Genomic DNA, 24,228 nt, shown 5'->3' with positions numbered 1-24,228 from the left:
CAGTGAAATGATCTTGATTGGTGATCTCAACTGGTGTTGGTTAAAGCCGGTGTCTGATGATTTAAAAATGTTTTGGAATTCTATGAATCTTACCCAGTTGATTAACTCAACCACTCACCCAAATCTAAAATGCCCAGATAAATCTACCCTGATTGATTTGATATTGACAAATGTTCCACATTAATATTCTGTGGTTGGTGTTTTTTGTAATGATTTAAGTGACCATTGTGCTGTTGTTGCTGTTAGAAATACTAAGGTTCCAAAGACAAACCCACGTTTTATTCGTAAGAGAAATGGTGTTTTAATGAGCAGGCCTTCTTTCATGATTTGTTTTATTTTGACTGGCGCAAGATTTAGTTTATCCCTTATGTGGAAACTGCCTGGAAATTCTTTCATGATGGTTTTTCCCAAATAGTAAACAAACATGTCCCATTCCGCAGGTTCAGGGTTAAAGGGCGTGGTTAATCCATGTTTTTTTTCTGAGCTGTCTTGTATTATTCACGACCGTAATCTAGCCTGGGCTAAAGCAAGGAATTCATGTTCTGATGCTGATTGACTTATTTTTAGGCAGTTACGAAACAAGTGTTCTTTTCTTCTCAGGAAGACCAAGTCTGAATATTTATGTCTGTTACCACTGATAACCTGAATGACCCTAGAAAGTTTTGGAAGGCTATTAGGTCTATGTCTGGTATTTTATGTATGAATGCTTCCGCTCAGTGTTTGAGATCAATTGACACTCTTTACCATGGCACTTTGAGATTTATTCACTTTGTATACCAGGGTTGGCTGGCCTTCTCTAGCCACTCGTAGGCTTCGTCACTGGTATACTTTTAATTATAAAGCCTTTTTGGGTTTACTACCTTTTTATTTGTGCATTTTTATTGTTCAGAAATGTGGTGGGTACTCTCTTCGTTTGCTGGACTTTATCCTGCTAACTGTTCCAAATGTCCGAACTGAATTTGATTAAATGGCTTTTATGTACTCTGCGCCATCGTCTTGGAACACCTTACAAAATACTTTTAAACTGGAAGAACTTGTCCCGATTGGTGTTTTTAAATCACTAATGAAGGATTTTGAGGCTGATTCCCTGACCTGTCAATGTTTTTAATTTGCTGTTTTATGCTCTTGTGAATTCAATGGTTTTTGCTAGATTACTTTAGTTTTTCATGTTGTCTGTCTGTAATTGTTTTGTAATGACTTGGTGCTGCCTATCTTGGCCAGGGCGCTCTTGAAAAATAGATTTGAATCTCGATGAGCCCTTCCTGGTTAAATAAAGGTTAAATAAAAAAATAAAGAAATGGCTTTTCTGTGAAGTCGTGACATACGCCTAGTTTGCTGAAACAGGTCGCATTTCCTTCCACGGGGGAGTGGGGTGAGACAGGGATGCAGCTTGAGCCCTATCCTCTTCAACATATAGTGCATTTGGAAAGTATTCAAACCCCTTGACTTTTTCCACATTTTGTTACGTTACAGCCTTATTCTAAAAAAAACATTTAATATTTTTCCCCTTATCAATCTACACACAATACCCCAATATGACAAAGTGAAAACTGTTTTGTAGACATGTTAGCAAATGTATTAAAAATAAAAAACAGAAATACCTTATTTACATAAGTATTCAGACCCTTTGTTATGAGACTCGAAATTGAGCTCAGGTAAATCCTGTTTCCATTGATCATCCTTGAGATGTTTCTACAACTTGATTGGAGTCCACCTGTGGTAAGTTAAATTGATTGGTCATGATTTGGGAAGGCAAACACCCACAGTTGACAGTGCATGTCAGAGCAAAAACCAAGCTACAAGATCAAAGGAATTATCCATAGAGCTCAGAGATAGGATGTGTCGATGCACATATTTGAGGAAGGGTAGCAAAAACTGTCTGCAGCATTGAAGGTCCCCAAGAACACAGTGGCCTCCATCATTCTTCAATGGAAGAAGTATGGAATCACCAAGACTCTTCCTAGAGCCAAACTGAGCAATCAGGTGAGAAGGGCATTGGTCAGGGAGGTGACCATGAAAGAGCTCCAGAGTTCCCCTGTGAAGATGGGAGAACCTTACAGAAGGATAACTATCTCTTCAGCACTCCACCAATCAGGCCTCTATGGTAGAGTGGTCAGACGGAAGCCACTTCTGGAGTTTGCCAAAAGGCACCTACTTACTTGAAACAAGATTCTCTGGACTGATGAAACCAGGATGAACTCTTTGGCCTGAATGCCAAGAATCACATCTGGAGGAAACCTGGCACCATCCCTACGGTGAAGCATGGTGGTGGCAGCATCATGCTGTGGGGATGTTTTTCTGCGACAGGGACTGGGAGGGTAGTCAGGATCAAGGGAAACATGAACGGAGCAAAGTACAGAGAGCTTCTTGATGAAAACCTGATCCAAAGCGCCCAGGAACTCTGACTGGGGTCAAGGTTCATCTTCCAACAGGACAACGACCCTAAGTACACAGCCAAGACAACACAGGAGTGGATTCGGGACAAGTCTTTCAATGTCCTTGAGTTGCCCAGCCAGAGCCTGGACTTGAACCCGATCTAACATCTCTGAAGAGACCTGAAAAAAGCTGTGCAGCGGCGCTCCCCATCCAACCTGACAGAGCTTGAGAGGATCTACGGAGAGGAATGGGAGAAACTGCCCAAATACAGGTGTGCCAAGCTTGTACCGTCATACCCAGGGAGACTCAAGGCTGGAATCACTGCCAAAGGTGCTTCAACAAAATACTGGGTAAATGGTCTGAATAATTATCTAAATGTCATATTTCAGTTTTTGATGAGGGATTTCTTTTTAAATTAAGTTTAGAATAAGGCTGTAACGTAACAAAATGTGGAAAAGGTCAAGGGGTCTGAATACTTTCCGAATGCACTGTATATCAGCAAATTGCCGATGTCACTAGAACAGTCTGCCGCACCGGCCTCATTCTACTAGAATCTGAAGTCAAATGTCTACTGTTTGCTGATGATATGGTGTTTCTGTCCCCAAGCCAAGGTGGTCCTACAGTAGCACCTTGGTCTTCTGCACAGATTCTGTCAGACCTGGGCCGTTAAGACAAAATTAATGATGTTGAAAGAAAGGTCCAGTTGCCAGGACCACAAATACAAATTCCAGCTAAACACTGTTGCCCTGGAGCACACAAAATAAAAATATATACCTTGGCCTAAAAATCAGCGCCACAGGTAACTTCCACAAAGCTGTGAACGATCTGAGAGACCAGGCAAGAAGGGCCTTCTACACCATCAAAAGGAACATAAAATTCAACATACTAATTAGGAACCCATTGCCCTTTACGATTGTGAGGTCTGGGGTCCGCTCACCAACCAATAATTCACAAAATTGGACAAACACCATATTGAGACTCTACATGCATAATTCTGCAAAAGTTATCCTCCGTGTACATCGTAAAGCACCAAATAATGCATGCACAGCAGAATTAGGCTGTCCCTAATTATCCAAATCCAGAAAAGAGACGTTGAATTTCACAACCACCTAAAAGGAAGTAATTCCCAAACCTTCCATAACAAAGCCATCACCTACAGAGAGATTAATCTGGAGAAGAGTCCCCTAAGCAAGCTGGTCCTGGGGCTCTGTTTACAAACACAAACAGACCCCACAGAGCCCCAGGACAGCAACACAATTAGACCCAACCTAATCATGAGAAAACAAAAATATAATTACTCAAAATTACAAAAAAATAGAACGCTATTTGGCCCTAAACATAGAGTACACAGTGGCAGAATACCTGACCACTGTGACTGACCCAAAATGAAGGAAAGCTTTGACTATGTAGAGACTCAGTGAGCATTGCTATTGAGAGAGGCCGCCGTACGTAGATCTGGCTCTCAAGAGAAGCCAGGCTATGTGCATACTGCCCACAAAATGAGGTGGAAATTGAGCTTACACAGATTACACAGACCCACAAAGAATTGGAAAACAAATACAATTTTCATAAACCCATATCTGTTGGGTGAAACACCACAGTGTGCCATCACAGCAGCAAGTTTTGTGACCTGTTGCCAAGAAAGGGGCAACCAGTGAAGAACAAACACCATTGTAAATACAACCCATATTTATGTTTATTTATTTTCCCTTTTGTACTTTCACTATTTACACATCGGTACAACACTATATATAGCCATAATATGACATTTGAAATGTCTCTATTCATTTGGAACTTTGATGAGTGTAATGTTTACTGTTCATCTTATATTGTTTATTTCACTTTTGTTTTTTATCACTTGCTTTGGGAATTAAACATATATTTCCCATGCCAATAAAGCGAGAATCAGGTAGGTAGAAAGAGAGTTAGAGAGATAGAATCAGGTAGGTAGAGAGAGAGAGAGATAAAGAATCAGGTAGAGAGAGAGAGAGAGAAAGAGAGAGAATAAGGCAAGTAGAGAGAGAGAGAGAGAATCAGGTAGGTAGAAAGAGAGAGCGATAAAGACTCAGGTATGTAGAAAGAGAGAGAATCAGTTAGGTAGGGAGAGGGAATCAGGTAGAGAGAGAGAGAATCAGGTAGGCCGAGAGAGATAAAGAGAGAGAGAGAGAGGTACTGTAGGTAGAGAGAAAGAGAGAGAATCAGGTATGTAGAGAGAGAGAGATAAAGAATTAGGTAGGTAGAGAGAGAGAGAGAGAGAGAGAATAAGGCAAGTAGAGAGAGAGAGAGAGAGAGATAAAGAATCAGGTAGAAAGAGAGAGAGAGAGATAAAGAATCAGGTAGAGAGAGAGAGAGAGAGAGAGAGAGAGAGAGAGAGAGAGAGAGAGAGAATAAGGCAAGTAGAGAGAGAGAGAATCAGGTAGGTAGAAAGAGAGAGCGATAAAGACTCAAGTATGTAGAAAGAGAGAGAATCAGTTAGGTAGGGAGAGGGAATCAGGTAGAGAGAGAGAGAATCAGGTAGGCCGAGAGAGAGGTACTGTAGGTAGAGAGAAAGAGAGAGAATCAGGTATGTAGAGAGAGAGAGATAAAGAATCAGGTAGGTAGAGAGAGAGAGAGAATAAGGCAAGTAGAGAGAGAGAGAATCAGGTATGTAGAAAGAGAGAGAGAAAGAATCAGGTAGAGAGAGAGAGAGAGAGAGAGAGAGAATAAGGCAAGTAGAGAGCGAGAGAGAGAGAATAAGGTAAGTAGAGAGATAGATAGAGAGAATAAGGTAGGTGGAGAGGGAGAGGAAGAGGAGAGAGAGAGCAGATGTGATGATTAAGTCTGGGTGCATCGGGGGTGTGTGTGTGTGTGATAGAGCTTCCCTTGAGGAACGCAGAGATGAAGAAGTCACAGCATCTGTTTACTGCTGCTGCTGCTTCTGCTGCTGCTGAGAAATCACTTCACAAAGACTCTGAGGCACACACACACACATGCACGCACACACACACCGATGCATGCACACACACACACCAATGCACGCACACACACACCGCACCAAGGACTTTTATCCTGCCCTGAATAAATTGCCTGAACCCAACCTGAATAAATTGCGCGTTGTTTCTGTTTGTGCGTGTGTGTGTTATCTACAGTGCCTTGCAAAAGTGTTCAGCCCCCTTGAACTTTGCGACCTTTTGCCACATTTCAGGCTTCAAACATAAAGATATAAAACTGTATTTTTTTGTAAAGAATCAACAACAAGTGGGACACAATCATGAAGTGGAACGACATTTATTGGATATTTCAAACTTTTTTAACAAATCAAAAACTGAAAAATTGGGCGTGCAAAATTATTCAGCCCCCTTAAGTTAATACTTTGTAGCGCCACCTTTTGCTGCGATTACAGCTGTAAGTCGCTTGGGGTATGTCTCTATCAGTTTTGCACATCGAGAGACTGACATTTTTTCACATTCCTCCTTGCAAAACAGCTCGAGCTCAGTGAGGTTGGATGGAGAGCATTTGTGAACAGCAGTTTTCAGTTCTTTCCACAGATTCTCGATTGGATTCAGGTCTGGACTTTGACTTGGCCATTCTAACACCTGGATATGTTTATTTTTGAACCATTCCATTGTAGATTTTGCTTTATGTTTTGGATCATTGTCTTGTTGGAAGACAAATCTCCGTCCCAGTCTCAGGTCTTTTGCAGACTCCATCAGGTTTTCTTCCAGAATGGTCCTGTATTTGGCTCCATCCATCTTCCCATCAATTTTAACCATCTTCCCTGTCCCTGCTGAAGAAAAGCAGGCCCAAACCATGATGCTGCCACCACCATGTTTGACAGTGGGGATGGTGTGTTCAGGGTGTTGCTTTTACGCCAAACATAACGTTTTGCATTGTTGCCAAAAAGTTACATTTTGGTTTCATCTGACCAGAGCACCTTCTTCCACATGTTTGGTGTGTCTCCCAGGTGGCTTGTGGCAAACTTTAAACAACACTTTTTATGGATATCTTTAAGAAATGGCTTTCTTCTTGCCACTCTTCCATAAAGGCCAGATTTGTGCAATATACGACTGATTGTTGTCCTATGGACAGAGTCTCCCACCTCAGCTGTAGATCTCTGCAGTTCATCCAGAGTGATCATGGGCCTCTTGGCTGCATCTCTGATCAGTCTTCTCCTTGTATGAGCTGAAAGTTTAGAGGGACGGCCAGGTCTTGGTAGAGTTGCAGTGGTCTGATACTCCTTCCATTTCAATATTATCGCTTGCACAGTGCTTCTTGGGATGTTTAAAGCTTGGGAAATCTTTTTGTATCCAAATCCGGCTTTAAACTTCTTCACAACAGTATCTCGGACCTGCCTGGTGTGTTCCTTGTTCTTCATGATGTTCTCTGCGCTTTTAACGGACCTCTGAGACTATCACAGTGCAGGTGCATTTATACGGAGACTTGATTACACACAGGTGGATTGTATTTATCATCATTAGTCATTTAGGTCAACATTGGATCATTCAGAGATCCTCACTGAACTTCTGGAGAGAGTTTGCTGCACTGAAAGTAAAGGGGCTGAATAATTTTGCACGCCAAATTTTTCAGTTTTTGATTTGTTAAAAAAGTTTGAAATATAGTGAGATCAGGCAAGAATAAAGGCCTCTATTAAGAAACTGAATAATACCAGTCGAGGGGCGGTGTCCCTGGACTGGTCACATGGTGTTGAAATCCCAGACGTGATTGGCTAGTTGTTGTGGGCACTGCGGGACGGGACTGGTATGTTGACGGATGTTTGAGTCTAAAGCACGATGGGGCTGCAACACACACACACGATACAGCATCAGCCGTTTCAGCCCTGTGCGTACGCCATCTAATCCGTTACCCATCATGCATTCTGCTCCCCTAATGAAAACGCAAGGTCCCATCTGTCACAGAAGCCTATGGCAAATGGCAGAGGACCTCTCGCCAGGATGATGGAGGATCATTGAGAAGGACCCCAGAGCCACAACAAATAAATAACAACTGAAACATCTTTAAGGAAGCTACTTGAATTCCTCCTGTTTTCCCTCAAATTCCTCTCATCTCTCTCACACTGCTCTGACTGTGTTGGTAGGCAAATGATGCTTCTATTGAAGCAACTGATACAAGACAGTTACACCATAGTTGTTTTTGGACATACTGTAGACGTAAACCATAGGGGGGGTCATTCTCCTTCTGTTATAGTCAGTTACACCAGCGTTCTCAGAAAGTCACACCAATTCACTGAACATCACTTAACACACCATGTTAACATCCTCTACAACGCTTCCCCTTTCCTCGGATTACTCACACGCACACAGACACACAGACACCACAAATGCTTGTTGCTATGACATCCTGAGCTGAATGCAGTCGAGGAAGATTTGTATTTATTAATTGTATTTACCCTTTTATCCAGTGTAACCATGATTTACCAGATAGACTGATTTCTCTCTCTCTCTCTCTCTCTCTCTCTCTCTCTCTCTCTCTCTCTCTCGCTCTCGCTCTTTCTCGCTCTTTCTCTCTCTCTCTCTCTCTCTCTCTCTCTCTCTCTCTCTCTCTCTCTCTCTCTCTCTCTCTCTCTCTCTCGCTCTTTCTCTCTCTCTCTTTCTCTCTCTCTCTCTTTCTCTCTCTCTCTCTCTCTTTCTCTCTCTCTCTCTTTCTCTCTCGCTCTTTCTCTCTCTCTCTCTTTCTCTCTCTCGCTCTTTCTCTCTCTCTCTCTTTATCTCTCTCTCTAACTCTTTCTCTCTCTCTCTCTCTAACTCTTTCTCTATCTATCTCTCTTTCTCTCTAACTCTCTCTCTCAGGGTTTTTTCCGTAGATCCATCCAGAAGAACATGGTGTACACGTGTCACCGGGACAAGAACTGCATCATCAACAAGGTGACCAGGAACCGCTGTCAGTACTGCCGGCTCCAGAAGTGCTTTGGCGTGGGCATGTCCAAAGAGTGTGAGTCTTTCTCTCACACAAACATACACACGCACATTCGCACACACACACCACTCTTACTACTGATGGGATTGTCCAAAGAGTGTTGGTTAGTTTGTCTCAATCCCACAACTCTAATCCCAAACCACGCCACTAGGGAAGTTTCCTGGAATAACAGGAATCGAGGGACCCCTAGTCTTGATCAGAGGTCACATGCTACACACACCATCCTATCCATCCTTTAGATGATTTAAACACACCTACACACACACACACACACACACCTACACACGTCCACATTATCCTATTCCCCTAGTGTAGGTATTCCCAAACCGGGATGCAACAATGATGTCGGGGGTACGTCAAATAAAAAGGTCATTCACATTAAAAAATAGATATAAATAAAATTCAAGCAGTTTATTTATATTTTCCAACTGGGCGGTACATTTGGGTGAGGTTTTCGTCTCGCCTGAGTAGCCTTGTTTCACTGCCAAAAAAATGTAATTCAACCATCTAGTGTTCAGCCAAGTAACAACACAATGTCAAACAGGTAGCCTAGTCAAATAATTAACATCTAATCACATTAACTGTTACTCTTTCGCGGGAATTCCACTAACGGTTTGTATGTAGCCAAATGTAGCTGCTGTTCATGTTGGTATCTGTACTGATGGCGCAATATCCATGACAGGGAGACATAGCGGAGTGGTAACGCGTGTGCAAGCAGTTGCTCCCGACACCACTTGGGTACACTGCACCACGAGAGGCTCTTGCTGCCATGGGAATGCAGGACAGATTGAAAGATGTTTTGGACACTACAGTGAAAATGGTTAACTTTGTTAAAGCAAAAGACCCCTGAATATGTGTATTTTCTGCACTATACAATGATATGGGCAGCGACCATGTAATGCTTTTACAACATACACAAGTTCGCTGGTTATCAGGGGGCAAAGAATTGAAACGCTTTTTTAAAATTGAGAGACGAGCTTAAAGTTTGCATGAACACTGGCCTATCTGGGTGATTTTTTTCTCTCGCCTGAATGATCTGATTCTAGGATTACAGGGATTCTCCACAACTATATTCAATGTGCGGGACACAATTGAAGCTATGATTAAGAAGTTGGAGCTCTTCTCTGTCTACATTAACAAGGACAACACACAGGTCTTTCCATCATTGTATGATTTATTTGTGTGCAAATGACATCAAGCTTACGGACAATGTCAAATGTGATATAGTGAAGCACCTGAGTGAGTTGGGTATGCCAATACACAGGTACTTACCTGAAATGGATGACACTAACAACTGGATTCGTTATCCTATGTGAGAGTGGATTCTCAGTCCTCACTAGCATGAAAACTAAATGCAGGAACAGACAATGTGTGGAAAATGATTTAAGACAGACTCTCCAATACAACCCAACATTACAGAGTTGTGTGCATCCTTTCAAACACACCCTTCTCATGAACCTGTTGTGAGTTATTCACCATTTTCAATAGACAAATAAGGTTTTATATGTAAGATGGTTAAATAAAGAGCAAAATGATTGATTATTATTATATTGTTATTTGTGCCCTGGTCCTATAAGAGCTCTTTGTCACTTCCCACGAGCCGGGTTGTGACAAAAACTCACACTCTTTCTTATGTTTAACAAATGTATTGTATAGTGTGTGTGTGTGGCAGGCTTACAATGGTGGCAAAAAAACAACATTTGAGAGTGCGCTGACTCTGGTGCTAGAGGGGGTACGCAGCTGGAGGTTGAATGTTTGAAGGGATACGGGACTAAAAAAAGTTTGGGAAACACTGTCTTAGTGGTTTTAAATCTTTCAGCTTTCTGCTCTTGCACTTTTGAACTTTTTAAGTGGATCGCATTTCTTACTTTTAATGATATGGTGTGTGTGTGTGTGTGTGTGTGTGTGTGTGTGTGTGTGTGTGTGTGTGTGTGTGTGTGTGTGCGTGTGCGTGTGCGTGTGTGTGTGTGTGTGTGTAAAATCCAACATGCTGTATCTGATGATTGGCACTCCAGCAACAGCAGAACTTTTCCTAAGTCTGTTGAAATTAAAGTAGTACTTGTTTGATTTCTCCATCTTACCTTGATCTCTGACAGAAATCCCTCAGCATCCACACACTATACCCTTCAAGAAGGTTGATCCTATAGTGTCTGTGCCTGTCTGTGTCTGAAGTACAGAACTGTCTGGTGAGAAAGGACGATAGGACTCTCCCAGGAGAAAGATGGATGGATGAGAGGGACTAGTGCAGGTGAATGATAATGTGATTTTCTTTGGTGGTCAAATTCTCAAACACGATGCACATAAACACGATGCACATACTTCCCAAAAAACATGAAGGCCTTTTGAAACACATAATCGACAGAGTTATCCTTGAAACCAAGACTATTTTTTCCATAAAATACTTGAGTGAGTCATTCATTTTGAAAGGTGACTTTTGAATTGTAATTTACAATATATACAGTGTGTTCAGAAAGTATTCAGACCCCTTGACTTTTGCCAAATTTTGTTGTGTTACTGCCAAAATTTAAAATTGATTCAATTTAGATGTTTTTTTTTGTCACTGGGCTACACACAATACCCCATAATGTCAAAGTGAAATGATATTTTTCTAAATGTTTGTAAATTAATTAAAAATTAAAAGTTGACTGTAGTCAATATTTAGTATTCAACCCCTTTCTTATAGCAAGCCTAAATAAATTCAGCAGTAAAAAACAGCTTAACAAGTCACATAATAAGTTGCATGGACTCACTCTGTGTGTAATAATAGTCTTTAACATGATTTTAGAATGACAAGCTCATCTCTTTACCCCACACATACAATTATCTGTAAGGTCCCTCTGTCAAGCAGGGAATTTCAAACACAGATTCAACCACAAAGACCAGGGAGGTTTTCCAATGTCTCGGAAAGAAGGGCTCCTATTGGTAGATTGGTAAAACATATACAGTCGGAAATTTACATACACTTAGGTTGGAGTCATGAAAACTCCTTTTTCAACCACTCCACAAATTTCTTGATAACAAACTATAGTTTTGGCAAGTTCTGTTAGGACATCTACTTTGCGCATGACACAAGTCATTTTTCCAACAATTGTTTACAGAAATATTATTTCAATTATCATTCACTGTATCACAATTTCAGTGGGTCAGAAGTTTACATGCACAAAGTTGACTGTGCCTTTAAACAGCTTGGAAAATTCCAGAAAATTATGTAATGGCTTTAGAAGCTTCTGAAAGGCTAATTGACATAATTTGAGTCAATTGGAGGTGTATCTGTGGATGTAGTTCAAGGCCTACCTTCAAACTCAAAACAAATCAGCCAAGACCTCAGAAAAAAAATTGTAGACCTCCGCAAGTCTGGTTCATCCTTGGAAGCAATTTTCAAACGCCTGAAGGTACCACTTTCATCTGTACAAACAATAGTACGCAAGTATAAACACCACGGGACCACGCAGCCGTCATACCACTCAGGAAGGAGACGCGTTCTGTCTCCTAGAGATGAACGTACTTTGGTGCGAAAAGTGAAAATCAATCTCAGAACAACAGCAAAGGACCTTGTGAAGATGCTGGAGGAAACAGGTACAAAAGTATCTATATCCACAGTAAAACAAGTCCTATATTGACATAACTGAAAGGCCGCTCAGCAAGGAAGAAGCCACTGCTCCAAAACCGCCACAAAAAAAGCCAGACTACGGTTTGCAACTGCACATGGGGTCAAAGATTGTACTTTTTTGGAGAAATGTCCTCTGGTCTGATGAAACAAAAATAGAACTGTTTGGCCATAATGACCATCGTTATGTTTGGAGGAAAAATGGGGAGGCTTGCAAGCAGAAGAACACCATCCCAACCGTGAAGCACAGGGTGGCCGCATCATGTTGTGGGGGTGCTTTGCTGCAGGAGGGACTGGTGCACTTCACAAAATAGATGGCATCAGGAAAATTATTTAGATATATTGAAGCAACATCTCAAGACATCAGTCAGGAAGTTAAAGCTTGGTCACAAATGGGTCTTCCAAATGGACAATGACCCCAAGCATACTTCCAAAGTTGTGGCAAAATGGCTTAAGGACAACGAGTGGCCATCACAAAGCCCTGACCTCAATCCTATACAAGATTTGTGGGCAGAACTGAAAAAGCACGTGCAAGCAAGGAGGCCCACAATCCTGACTCAGTTACACCAGCTCTGTCAGGAGGAATGGGACAAAATTCACCCAACTTATTGTGGGAAACTTGTGGAAGGCAACCCGAAACGTTTGACCCAAGTTAAACAATTTAAAGGCAATGCTACTAAATACTAATTGAGTGTATGTAAACTTCTGACCCACTGGGAATGTGATGAAATAAATAAAAGCAGAAATAAATCTCTACTATTATTCTGACATTTCACATTCTTAAAATAAAGTGGTGATCCTGACTGACATAAGACAGGGAATTTTTACTAGGAATAAATGTCAGGAATTGGGAAAAACTGAGTTTAAATGTATTTGGCTAAGGTGTATGTAAACTTCCAACTTCAACTGTATATCCCTTTGAGCATAGTGAAGTTACTAATTACACTTTGGATGGTGTATCAATGTACTCAGTCATTACAAAGATACAGGCATTATTCCTGACTCAGTTGCCAGAGAGGAGGGAAACTGCTCAGGGATTTCACTTTGAGGCCAATTGTCACGTTCTGACCTTAGTTCCTTTGTTTTGTCTTTGTTTTAGTATGGTCAGGGCGTGAGTTGGGTGGGTTGTCTATGTTCCGTTTTCTATGTTGTGTTTTTGCATTTGGCCTGGTATGGTTCTCAATCAGAGGCAGGCGTCGTTAGTTGTCTCTGATTGAGAATCATACTTAGGTAGCCTTTTCCCACTTGTGTTTCGTGGGTGTTTATTTTCTGTCTAGTGTGCTTTGTCACCTTACAGAACTGTTTCGGTTTCGTTTCTTTCTCTGTTATTTTGTTTAGTGTTCTGAATTTAAATAAATATCATCATGAACACATACCACATCCTCACCTCATTCCAACGCCGATCGTTACACCAATGGTGACTTTAAAACAGTTACAGAGTTTAATGGCTGTAATAAGAGAATACTGAGGATGGATCAACAACATTGTAGTTTCTTCACAATACTAATCTAGTTGACCGAGTGAAAAGAAGGAAGCCTGTACAGAATAAAAAATATTTCAAAACATGCGTCCCGTTTGTAACAAGGCACTAAAGTAATACTGCAAAAAATGGGGCAAAGCAATTAACGTTTTGTCCTGAATACAAGGTGTTGTTTGGGGCAAATCCAATACAACACATTACTGAGTACCACTCTCCATATTTTCAAGCATAGTGGTGGCTGCATAGTGTTATTGGTATGCTTGTAATCATTAAGGACTGGGGAGATTTTCAGGATAAAAAAGAAATGGAATGGAGCTAAGCTCAGGCAAAGTCCTAGAGGAAAAGCTGGTTCAGTCTGCTTTCCACCACACACTGGGAGACAAATCCACTTTTCAGCGGGATAATAACCTAAAACAACAAGACAGTGAGTGGCTAAGTTACAGTTTGGTCATAAATCTACTTGAACATCTGTGTCAAGACCTGAAAATGGTTGTCTAGCAATGATCAACAACCAATTTGACAGAGCTTGAAGAATTTTGAAAATAATAATGGGCAAATGTTGCACAATCCAGGTGTGGAAAGCTCTTAGAGACTTACAGAGAAAGACAGCTGTAATCTCTGCTAAAGGTTCTTGTACAAAGTATTGACTCGGAGGTGTGAATACGTATGTAAATGTGATATTTCTGTTTTAGCAAAGCTTTATAAAAACATGTTTTCACTTTGTAATTATAGGGTATTGTGTGTAGATGGTTGAGAGAAAAAACAATTGAATCCATTTTGAATTCAGGCTGTAACACAACAATAAGTCAAGGAGTATGAATACTTTCTGAAGGCATATTTCAATTCCCCCCTATTGAGAAGGGTATCCTCCACTGCCTGTTTCAAAAGACAGTTCCACACATAGTACACTGTCTCCTTTTGAATGAAATGATCAAAGTATTAAATATTACGTTTGACAGGAAGACATGAGAGGCGTTGCACATGATAAAGGTAAGATAACCACTAGTGGATCATGCTGTGAAGGTAACTCTTCTGTCTGAAAAATGAGAACTGCACTGTCCTTGAAATCAACCACTTGATGTGAGGGGCATGCATCATCAACCAACCCACTAAAGAACTGAGTACATTTAGCCGTTGGAGTGTGTGTGTGTGTGTGTGTGTGTGTGTGTGTGTGTGTGTGTGTGTGTGTGTGTGTGTGTGTGTGTGTGTGTGTGTGTGTGTGTGTGTGTGTGTGTGTGTGTGTGTGTGTGTGTGTGTGTGTGTGTGTGTGTGTGTGTGTGTGTGTTGTAGCGATCATGTTGCTCCATTCCATTGTCAGCGACAAGAACAGTTTACGTTTCACAGGTTATTGCCGCTCTTTGATTGCATCAGCAGTTAGGGCTCACGTCCACTTCACGCTCCATTAGCCCTGAGGGAAAGAAGACATTGCTCTCCTCTTTTGTTTTTTTCTCTCCTATTTCTCCCCCACAGACTCACAGAGAACGTGATGGTCTCTATTCTTCTGCACTCCTTCTCCTGGTCTGGTCTGGCCTCCCCAAAGAGCACGTGCCAAACTCATTCCATGGAGGGCCAAATGGCTGCGGGTTTTCTCTCCTTCCTTGTACTTGATTGATGAATTAAGTTGACTGGTTAGTAAGGAACTCCCTTCACCTGGTCTTAATTGAAAGGAAAAAACAAAAACCAGCAGACACTTGGACCTCCATGGAATGAGTTTGACACCCTTACCATAGGGATACTGTATAATGTACAGTATATAGTGTTTTATTTAATGCTGTTGTTCTCCCACACTGAGCAGAGAAGAAAGGAACCATTCCCTTCCTCCATGTGTTGCTGTGATGAGGTTGTGTACCTTAGCTTACTCCATTCCTGTAGTGAAAAGGGGATAATACCTAGTCAGTTGCACAACGGAATTTATTCAACCGAAATGTGTATTCCGCATTTAACCGAAGCCCTCTTAATCAGAAAGGTGCGGTGGCGGTCTTAATTGACTTCTAGGTGATCAGTGCCCGGGGAGCAGTTGTTGCTGCTACCTAACCCAAGCAGGTGCCCTGTCCTTCCTATTAGCTGCGCTAGGATGCTAATGTAGTGTTGTTTACTCGAGTGCTATTGAAGACAGTGATGATGATGGTTATGTGATAAGAAACATTGTACAGGTAGCTAGGTACTGTGAGTTTGGTAGCACTTTATTTTACAGTACTGCTTCTGTTGGTATTTCCATGGTATTTTAGAGGAAATTCTCTCTTCAGTCAGAGTGACCCGGGGCTCAGGAGGCCCATGCTTCAGCTTGTGCCTTGTAGATACCCTTACGGAATTTCACATGTGAACACGTGAAATGTTCCAAAAACACATGTTTTCACATGAGTTCCACGTGACATCATGTGGTTTTTCTGTAAAGGTAACTAGCTCCATGTTCAGAGTTTGGGCACAAAGGAGTGTGTGTGTGTTTGTTTTTGGGTGCGGGTGCATGTGTGTGTGCGTACATGCGTGTGTATGTCTGCATGTGTCCAGTTAGTGATGTTAGAGAGTATGATATGGAGCTGATATGGAGAAGTCATTTCAGGCCCCTACAGTCACATTTCCCCTGCTCTGGTTTCTGACATAGAGACTTCAGAAAGCTGGCTGGCTTGCTTACTGGCTTGCTTAACATCATCTGTGTTTCACTGGTGTCTGACCACACACTATCTCCACTGGGGGATGGTATGTGTTTGTATGGTGTGCGTGGAGGGGGATGGTAATATATCACTGTCTCCCAGAGAGGGGGGACATTCATGGCGAGGCGAGCTCTAGGGGAGAACTTCCCCAGTACAATCAATTACCCAGCACTCCAAGCAAATGACCAGGAGCAGATACGTCCTAGTGATGCATCAGACAACAGGCCTGGAAAATAGATGGGTTTTTAATACCTACGGACCGGTGAAGTTAGGAGGAGGGAGGGATGGATGGAATACATCTAGCGAGGGAGACCGTTGTCCATCTCATCATTACCCCCTTCTACTGGAGATATTACTACTGCTTTTTACTCCAAATGAAAGACTAAAACAATGTATCTTCCCTCCCTCATTCTATGGATAAGTATTTTCCTCTTGAATCACTTTGTATTTGATTGACCCTGTAGGACGGATACTATGTAAAGGGTCAGGGCCTTAGGGGCACCTTTTAGAATTAGTAATAGATTACCATGAGAACACTATACTTTTATTCCTAGGTAAAAACACATTCTGATCTTTTTATTCACTCATTTTTCTTTTGACCAATCAGGTCAGCTCTTTTGAAAATATTTGGTTAAAAGATCAGAATTGGGCTGCCTTTGTAAATGTTGGTAAAGTCACCATAGACAGTAGTTGTAGTGGAGTTTGTAAACTATGGTGAAGTGTACACTATGCCGAATGAAATGTGCAGTAAATAACCAGGTCTATTGTAACATTGAATTTATTCTCAATTACTTTCCTGGCTGAATAAAAGCTGAATAAAAGTTTAAATAAATGCAGTAAGGGCCTCCCGGGTGGTGCAGTGGTCTAACGCACTGCATCGCAGTGCTAGCTGTGCCACCAGAGATTCTGGGTTTGAGTCCAGGCTCCAGCCAGCTGCGACCGGGAGGCCCATGGGGGCGGCTCACAATTGGCCCAGCGTCGTCCGAGCTAGGGAGGGTTTGGCCGCCAGGGATGTCCTTGTCTCATTGCGCACTAGCGACTCCTGCTGACCAGGTCGCCAGGTGTACGGTGTTTCCTCCGACACATTGGAGCAGCTGGATGGATTGGCATTGTGTCAAGAAGCAGTGCGGCTTGGTTGGGTTGTGTTTCGGAGGACGCATGGCTCTCGACCTTCGCCTCTCCCGAATATGTACGGGAGTTGCAGCGATGAGACAAGACTGTGACTACTACCAATTGGAGAGAAAAAAAGGGGGTAAAAAAAAATATATATATATATAAAAAATAAAATAGATGCAGTATGACCCTCTTGGTAATCTAGGGTAGAGTGCACTACTGTGGTAAATCTAGGCTGGTGTGTGCACTACTATAGTAATCTAGGGTAGAGTGCACTACTGTGGTAAATCTAGGCTGGTGTGTGCACTACTATAGTAATCTAGGGTAGAGTGCACTACTGTGGTAAATCTAGGCTGGAGTGTGCACTACTATAGTAATCTAGGGTAGAGTGCACTACTGTGGTAAATCTAGGCTGGTGTGTGCACTACTATAGTAATCTAGGGTAGAGTGCACTACTGTGGTAAATCTAGGCTGGAGTGTGCACTACTATAGTAATCTAGGGTAGAGTGCACTACTGTGGTAAATCTAGGCTGGAGTGTGCACTACTATAGTAATCTAGGGTAGCGTGCACTACTGTGGTAAATCTAGGCTGGAGTGTGCACTACTATAGTAATCTAGGGTAGAGTGCACTACTGTGGTAAATCTAGGCTGGAGTATGCACTACTATAGTAATCTAGGGTAGCGTGCACTACTGTGGTAAATCTAGGCTGGAGTGTGCACTACTATAGTAATCTAGGGTAGAGTGCACTACTGTGGTAAATCTAGGCTGGAGTGTGCACTACTATAGTAATCTAGGGTAGAGTGCACTACTGTGGTAAATCTAGGCTGGAGTGTGCACTACTATAGTAATCTAGGGTAGAGTGCACTACTGTGGTAAATCTAGGCTGGAGTGTGCACTACTATAGTAATCTAGGGTAGAGTGCACTACTGTGGTAAATCTATGCTGGAATGTGCACTACTATAGTAATCTAGGGTGGAATGTGCACTACTATAGTAATCTAGGGTGGAGTGTGCACTACTATAGTAATCTAGGAGTGTGCACTACTGTAGTAAACTAGAGTGGAGTGTGCACTACTGTTGTAAACTAGAGTGGAGTGTGCACTACTGTGGTAATCTAGGCTGGAGTGTGCACTACTACAGTAATCTAGGGTGGCGTGTGTACTTCTAAAGTAATCTAGGGTGGAGTGTGCACTACTGTGGTAATCTAGGGTCTAGTGTGTACTACTATAGTGACCTAGGGTGGAGTGTGCACTACTGTAGTAATCTAGGGTGGAGTAGTGCACTACTGTGTTAATCTAGGCTGGAATGTGCACTACTGTGGTAATCTAGGGTGGAGTGTGCACTACTGTGGTAATCTAGGGTGGGATGTGTACTCCTATAGGGCGGAGTGTTCACTACTGTGGTATTCTAGGGTGGGCTGTGTACTCCTATAGGGCGGAGTGTTCACTACTGTGGTATTCTAGGGTGGAGTGTGCACTACTGTGGTAATCTAGGGTGGGCTGTGTACTCCTATAGGGCGGAGTGTTCACTACTGTGGTATTCTAGGGTGGGCTGTGTACTCCTATAGGGCGGAGTGTTCACTACTGTGGTATTCTAGGGTGGAGTGTGCACTACTGTGGTAATCTAGGGTGGGCTGTGTACTCCTATAGGGCGGAGTGTTCACTACTGTGGTATTCTAGGGTGGGCTGTGTACTCCTATAGGGTGGAGTGTTCACTACTGTGGTATTCTAGGGTGGGCTGTGTACTCCTATAGGGCGGAGTGTTCACTACTGTGGTATTCTAGGGCGGAGTGTTCACTACTGTGGTAATCTAGGGTGGGCTGTGTACTCCTATAGGGCGGAGTGTTCACTACTGTGGTATTCTAGGGTGGAGTGTGCACTACTGTGGTATTCTAGGGTGGGCTGTGTACTCCTATAGGGCGGAGTGTTCACTACTGTGGTATTCTAGGGTGGAGTGTGTACTCCTATAGGGCAGAGTGTTCACTACTGTGGTATTCTAGGGTGGGCTGTGTACTCCTATAGGGCGGAGTGTTCACTACTGTGGTATTCTAGGGTGGAGTGTGCACTACTGTGGTAATCTAGGGTGGGCTGTGTACTCCTATAGGGTGGAGTGTTCACTACTGTGGTATTCTAGGGTGGGCTGTGTACTCCTATAGGGCGGAGTGTTCACTACTGTGGTATTCTAGGGTGGAATGTGCACTACTGTGGTAATCTAGGGTGGGCTGTGTACTCCTATAGGGCGGAGTGTTCACTACTGTGGTATTCTAGGGTGGAGTGTGCACTACTGTGGTATTCTAGGGTGGAGTGTGCACTACTGTGGTATTCTAGGGTGGAGTGTGCACTACTGTGGTAATCTAGGGTGGGCTGTGTACTCCTATAGGGTGGAGTGTTCACTACTGTGATATTCTAGGGTGGGCTGTGTACTCCTATAGGGCGGAGTGTTCACTACTGTGGTATTCTAGGGTGGAATGTGCACTACTGTGGTAATCTAGGGTGGGCTGTGTACTCCTATAGGGCGGAGTGTTCACTACTGTGGTATTCTAGGGTGGAGTGTGCACTACTGTGGTATTCTAGGGTGGAGTGTGCACTACTGTGCAGTTTTCAGCTGAAGTGATCTTGGCCGCCGTGTGAAGAGGCTGTTAAATAAAGACACTTTGCCGCTCCTCGCCACTCTCTCACACTCTCACTTCAAGGCATGCTACCACGTTTTATAGGACCACTGCTCTCCAGGACACTCAGCTAATCCTCATCTGGTCAATGAGCTACGTCCTGTTCACCCTCCCTCTCCCTTCCCCCTGTCGTCCCTCCCCCTCTCCCTTCCTCTCGCCTTCCCTCTCCTTCCCTCCTGTCCTCCCTTCCTCTCTCCTGTCCTCCCTCCCTCTCTATCTTTCTCTCTGGCTGCTGAAGTAGTCGACAGACAGGCAGCTTTCTGGGCTGGTGGATGCCTGGGATAACACACACATGCACACTGCGTTAACGTTTCGTAAAGAGGGCTGCGGGTTGGACCATCTGTGTGGACCATCCACCCGGCGCCACGGCAAACTAACAGATGCACCAGTAAATAAACGCCATATTTCTTCATGGCGACCAGTTGCCACATCCCATAATACCAAGGCAGACTTTAACACCCACCAGGTGGGGAGCGATGAACGACACATAACTCTACCCACGCCAGCAGAGAGAGTTACACTTAATGGTGGTGTGTGTTTGCATGTGTGTGTGTGTGCCAGTTGGGAGACACTTGTACGGTGATGTTATGACCTTGCAGCAGGGTGGATGATACAATAGTTAAACCAGTTGAGCTACCAGCGGTAACACAGTGGTATTGTATAGGGCCAGCATTGGTACTGTATCTGCCCAATAGTGGTACTGTATCTGCCCAGCATTGGTACTGTTTCCAGCCAGCAGTGGTACTGTAATGGCCAGCAGTGGTGCTGTATCTGTCCAGCAGTGCTATTGTGTCTGTCCAGCAGTTGTATTGTATCTGGCCAGCAGTGGTATTGTATCTGGCCAGCAGTGGTACTGTACCAGTGTTGTAGTACTCGAGACGTGTCTCGAGACCACATATTGAGGGTCTCGGTCTTGTGTAGGTGTCGAATACATTTGTACTCATTCTTGACTCAGTTTCGGACAGTGAGAACTCTTAATTTCTTCCCGAGACGAGTCGAGACCACTTTGCCAGGCCAAAATATATGCATTCCTTTCTTGAAATGTTCATATCTTAACAGTCTTATCTATTATAGACATGTTTGCGCAGTGGCGAACCTATAGGACTTCAGTGTTTGACATGTTTGTGATTCTGAAAGGACAGCAACCGTAATACCAGCACACTCATGTAGGAGAGGTCACTTTTTGTCAAACACGAGGGGCCAGTAGTGTACTGAAGGGTATACACAGGTGTAAGCCATATATTATTCTATAGAGCTGTCAGTGTCTATGGGGGTCAAAGTTGATGTACTGTGATCCTGCCTCTCCAATTGTCTCTCTCTATTCATTAGTGAAATTAACATTATGTGTGTGTGTTGTGTTTTAATGACCTTAGCAGCTGATTAAGTTAAGTGTGTATATATTTTAGGATTCGTTACTTACACCTGATGTCACAAATAGGGCAACACATCCAAGCGTTCTGTCATAACAACAGCAGTCAAGCACCCAAGCTAACTGGCTAACGTTGGCTAGCTTGATAGCTACTTCTCGACACAAATGAGAGCACAGCTCAATTTGACCATTTGTCTCGCCCTAGCAGGGCTGGTTAGGCTGTTTTATGTTATCCAGAGCATTGGTGACTGCAACTGTGCTGCTGGCAACAATTTAATTGTGTTTTTTTGCCAATGTTTACGGACACCGGACATATTCAACGGATGTTGAGCGTTCGTAAATGTGTCCGTTATTCTACGCTCTGACACACTCAGATGAGAGTGCTCTGAAATTGGAGTAGATAGCCAGAGCGAATTTACCAGCTACATCAAGATTCTGCCATTACTATCCTGAAGTTGCCGGTGATAGGCTACATGAGGAGTCTGCAAACTTTCTCATGTGGAATGCCAATTTATCTTACCATTTCTACCGATCTGCGTGCCAGTTATGGGTTTCATCTGCACATTTTTGTGGAACAGTTTCATTTCATTTATAATAGCGTCTTCGTATCTCAAAATGGCCGAAATGCGGTCACTCTCCATCTCCACCCCCGAGGTGGAAATGCAATACCCGAGGGAGGAGACGGACTGTTGGAAGAACAGGCATTTCTCAGCCTTGATGTACAGGTCATGCTCCAACAGGCGACCAAGCACCCTGCGTACCAGGGACACATGCTCGGCGCGTGTAGCGGAGTATATCAGAATGTCATCAATATACACCACTACACCCTGCCCGTGTAGGTCCCAGAAAATCTTGTCTACAAAGGCTTGGAAGACTGATGGAGCATTCATCAACCCGTACGGCATGACGATGTACTCATAATGCCCTGAGGTCGTACTGAACGCTGTCTTCCACTCATCTCCATCCCGGATACGCACCAGGTTGTAAGCACTCCTGAGATCTAGTTTGGTGAAGAAGTGCGTCCCGTGCATTGACTCAATCGCAGTGCCGTTAAGAGGTAGCGGGTAACTGTACCGCACAGTGATCTGATTTAGGCCTCGGTAGTCAATACATGGGCTCAGACCTCCCTCCTTCTTCTTCACAAAATAGAAACTCGAGGAGGCGGGTGAAGTAGAGGACCGAAAATACCCCTGACGCCGTCTCGGCCTGTGACAGAGGATACACGTGACTCCTGGGAAGTGCGCCGTCTACTAGGAGATCTATCGCACAATCGCCCCGTCGATGGGGTGGTAATTGAGAGAGCCAAATCGGCATATTCGGGGAGAATGCATATGGTGGAGACCTGGTCTGGAATTTCCACTGTAGTAGCACCAACGGAAACCCCTAAACACCTCCCCGAGCACTCTCACGACCACCCTGTGAGAGCCCTCCATTGCCATGAAATGGTGGAGTCATGACGAGCTAACCAGGGAAGGCCTAGTACCACGGGAAACGCAGGAGAGTCAATGAGGAAGAGACTGATTCTCTCCTCGTGACCCCCCTGCGTCACCATGCCCAGGGGAATGGTAGCCACCCTAATGTCGACTGTCCAGAGCGTGAACTGGGAACGGCCTAACCACTGGAACAATAGGGATCCCTAACCTATGGGCGGATGCTCTGTCGCTAAAATTCCCAGCTGTGCCTGAATCGACGAGCGCCTGATGCTGGGAATGCGGATAAAACTCAGGAAAGTAAACACGCACAAACAGGTGTACAACAGAGGGCTCTGGATGAGAGTGGTGCAGGCTCACCTGATTCCGTTACCACGAGCATGTTCTTCCCAAATAAAGTGCCACCAACCTCCTGTGGTCTCTCTCTTTCTCTCTCTGTCTCTCTCTCTCTGTGTTCCTGTCTCTCTATCTCACCGTGTACATGGTTCAGTGGTTAGAGAGGTGGCCTTGATGTTGCTGTTTCAGTCGTGCTCTTTCATTGAACGAGAGAAGATAACGAAGGAAAAAGAACACCTCAAAAAAAACATTTCAGTATGCACGCACATACACGCACAAACACGTTTGAGTAATCTCCACGGCCGCCACACATAAACACGGCATCACATGGAACTGCCCCCAGGGTTGTCAAGTTACTCTGAGACGAGGCAATGGTGGTCAGATGGTGTGCCTCGGTCATCGTGTTGAGATAACTCTTGGCCAAATTATACACTGCCATTCTGAAACCATAGCTGCCTTCCTTATACGCTGATGGTTTCTCCTTCTTTAATATTGTCCAGTGATGACACTAAGCTGACAGAGAAATACTGAGTGACAGAGCGTTTAACCATTTGTGTTCTGTGGCTGGTGGTGCAGAAGATACTGTAGATATTGTGAGCTAACCTACACAGTCGCCATGGTAAAAGATAGTTACTGCATGGACTCAGTCTCCTTGTCATAAGTGGTTCTGTATACCGTCGGAAGTTTACATACACTTAGATTAGAGTCATTAAAACTAGTTTTTAAACCACTCCACAAATGTCTTGTTAACAAACTATAGTTTTGGCAAGTCGGTTAGGACATCTACTTTGTGCATGACACAAGTCATTTTTCCAACAATTGTTTACAGACAGATTATTTCACTTATAATTCACTGTATCACAATTCCAGTGGGTCAGAAGATTACATACACTAAATTGACTGTGCCTTTAAACAGCTTGGAAAATTCCAGAAAATTATGTCATGGCTCTAGAAGCTTCTGATAGGCTAATTGACATAATTTGAGTCAATTGGAGGTGTACATGTGGATGTATTTCAAGGCCTACCTTCAAACTCAGTGTCTCTTTGCTTGACATCATGGGAAAATCAAAAGAAATCAGCCAAGAAAAACTGTAGACCTCCGCAAGTCTGGTTCATGCTTGAACGCCTGAAGGTACCACATGCATACTATTGTTTGTACAGATGAAAGTATAAACACCATGGGACCACACAGCCGTCATACCGCTCTGTCTCCTAGAGATGAACGTACTTTGGTGTGAAAAGTGCAAATCAATCCCAGAACAACAGCAAATGAACCTTGTGAAGA

At 43.4% G+C, this 24,228-nt stretch overlaps 1 protein-coding gene across 2 annotated transcripts in view; it reads left to right on the top strand.

Annotated features, from left to right (window-relative positions):
• Positions 1-24,228, top strand: part of LOC118398027 (retinoic acid receptor beta-like) — a 265,638-nt gene that overhangs the window by 194,437 nt on the left and 46,973 nt on the right. For both annotated transcript variants that reach the window (XM_052470144.1, XM_052470145.1), the window contains one exon: positions 8,163-8,304. In XM_052470144.1, the coding sequence (XP_052326104.1) occupies positions 8,163-8,304 (142 nt within the window). The remainder of the gene's footprint in view (positions 1-8,162; positions 8,305-24,228) is intronic.

Source organism: Oncorhynchus keta, chromosome 19 (assembly GCF_023373465.1).
Source record: "Oncorhynchus keta strain PuntledgeMale-10-30-2019 chromosome 19, Oket_V2, whole genome shotgun sequence".
NCBI lineage: Eukaryota > Metazoa > Chordata > Actinopteri > Salmoniformes > Salmonidae > Oncorhynchus > Oncorhynchus keta.
The sequence above is the reverse complement of the archived record's forward strand: the minus strand, read 5'-3'. Positions and strand labels throughout refer to the sequence as shown.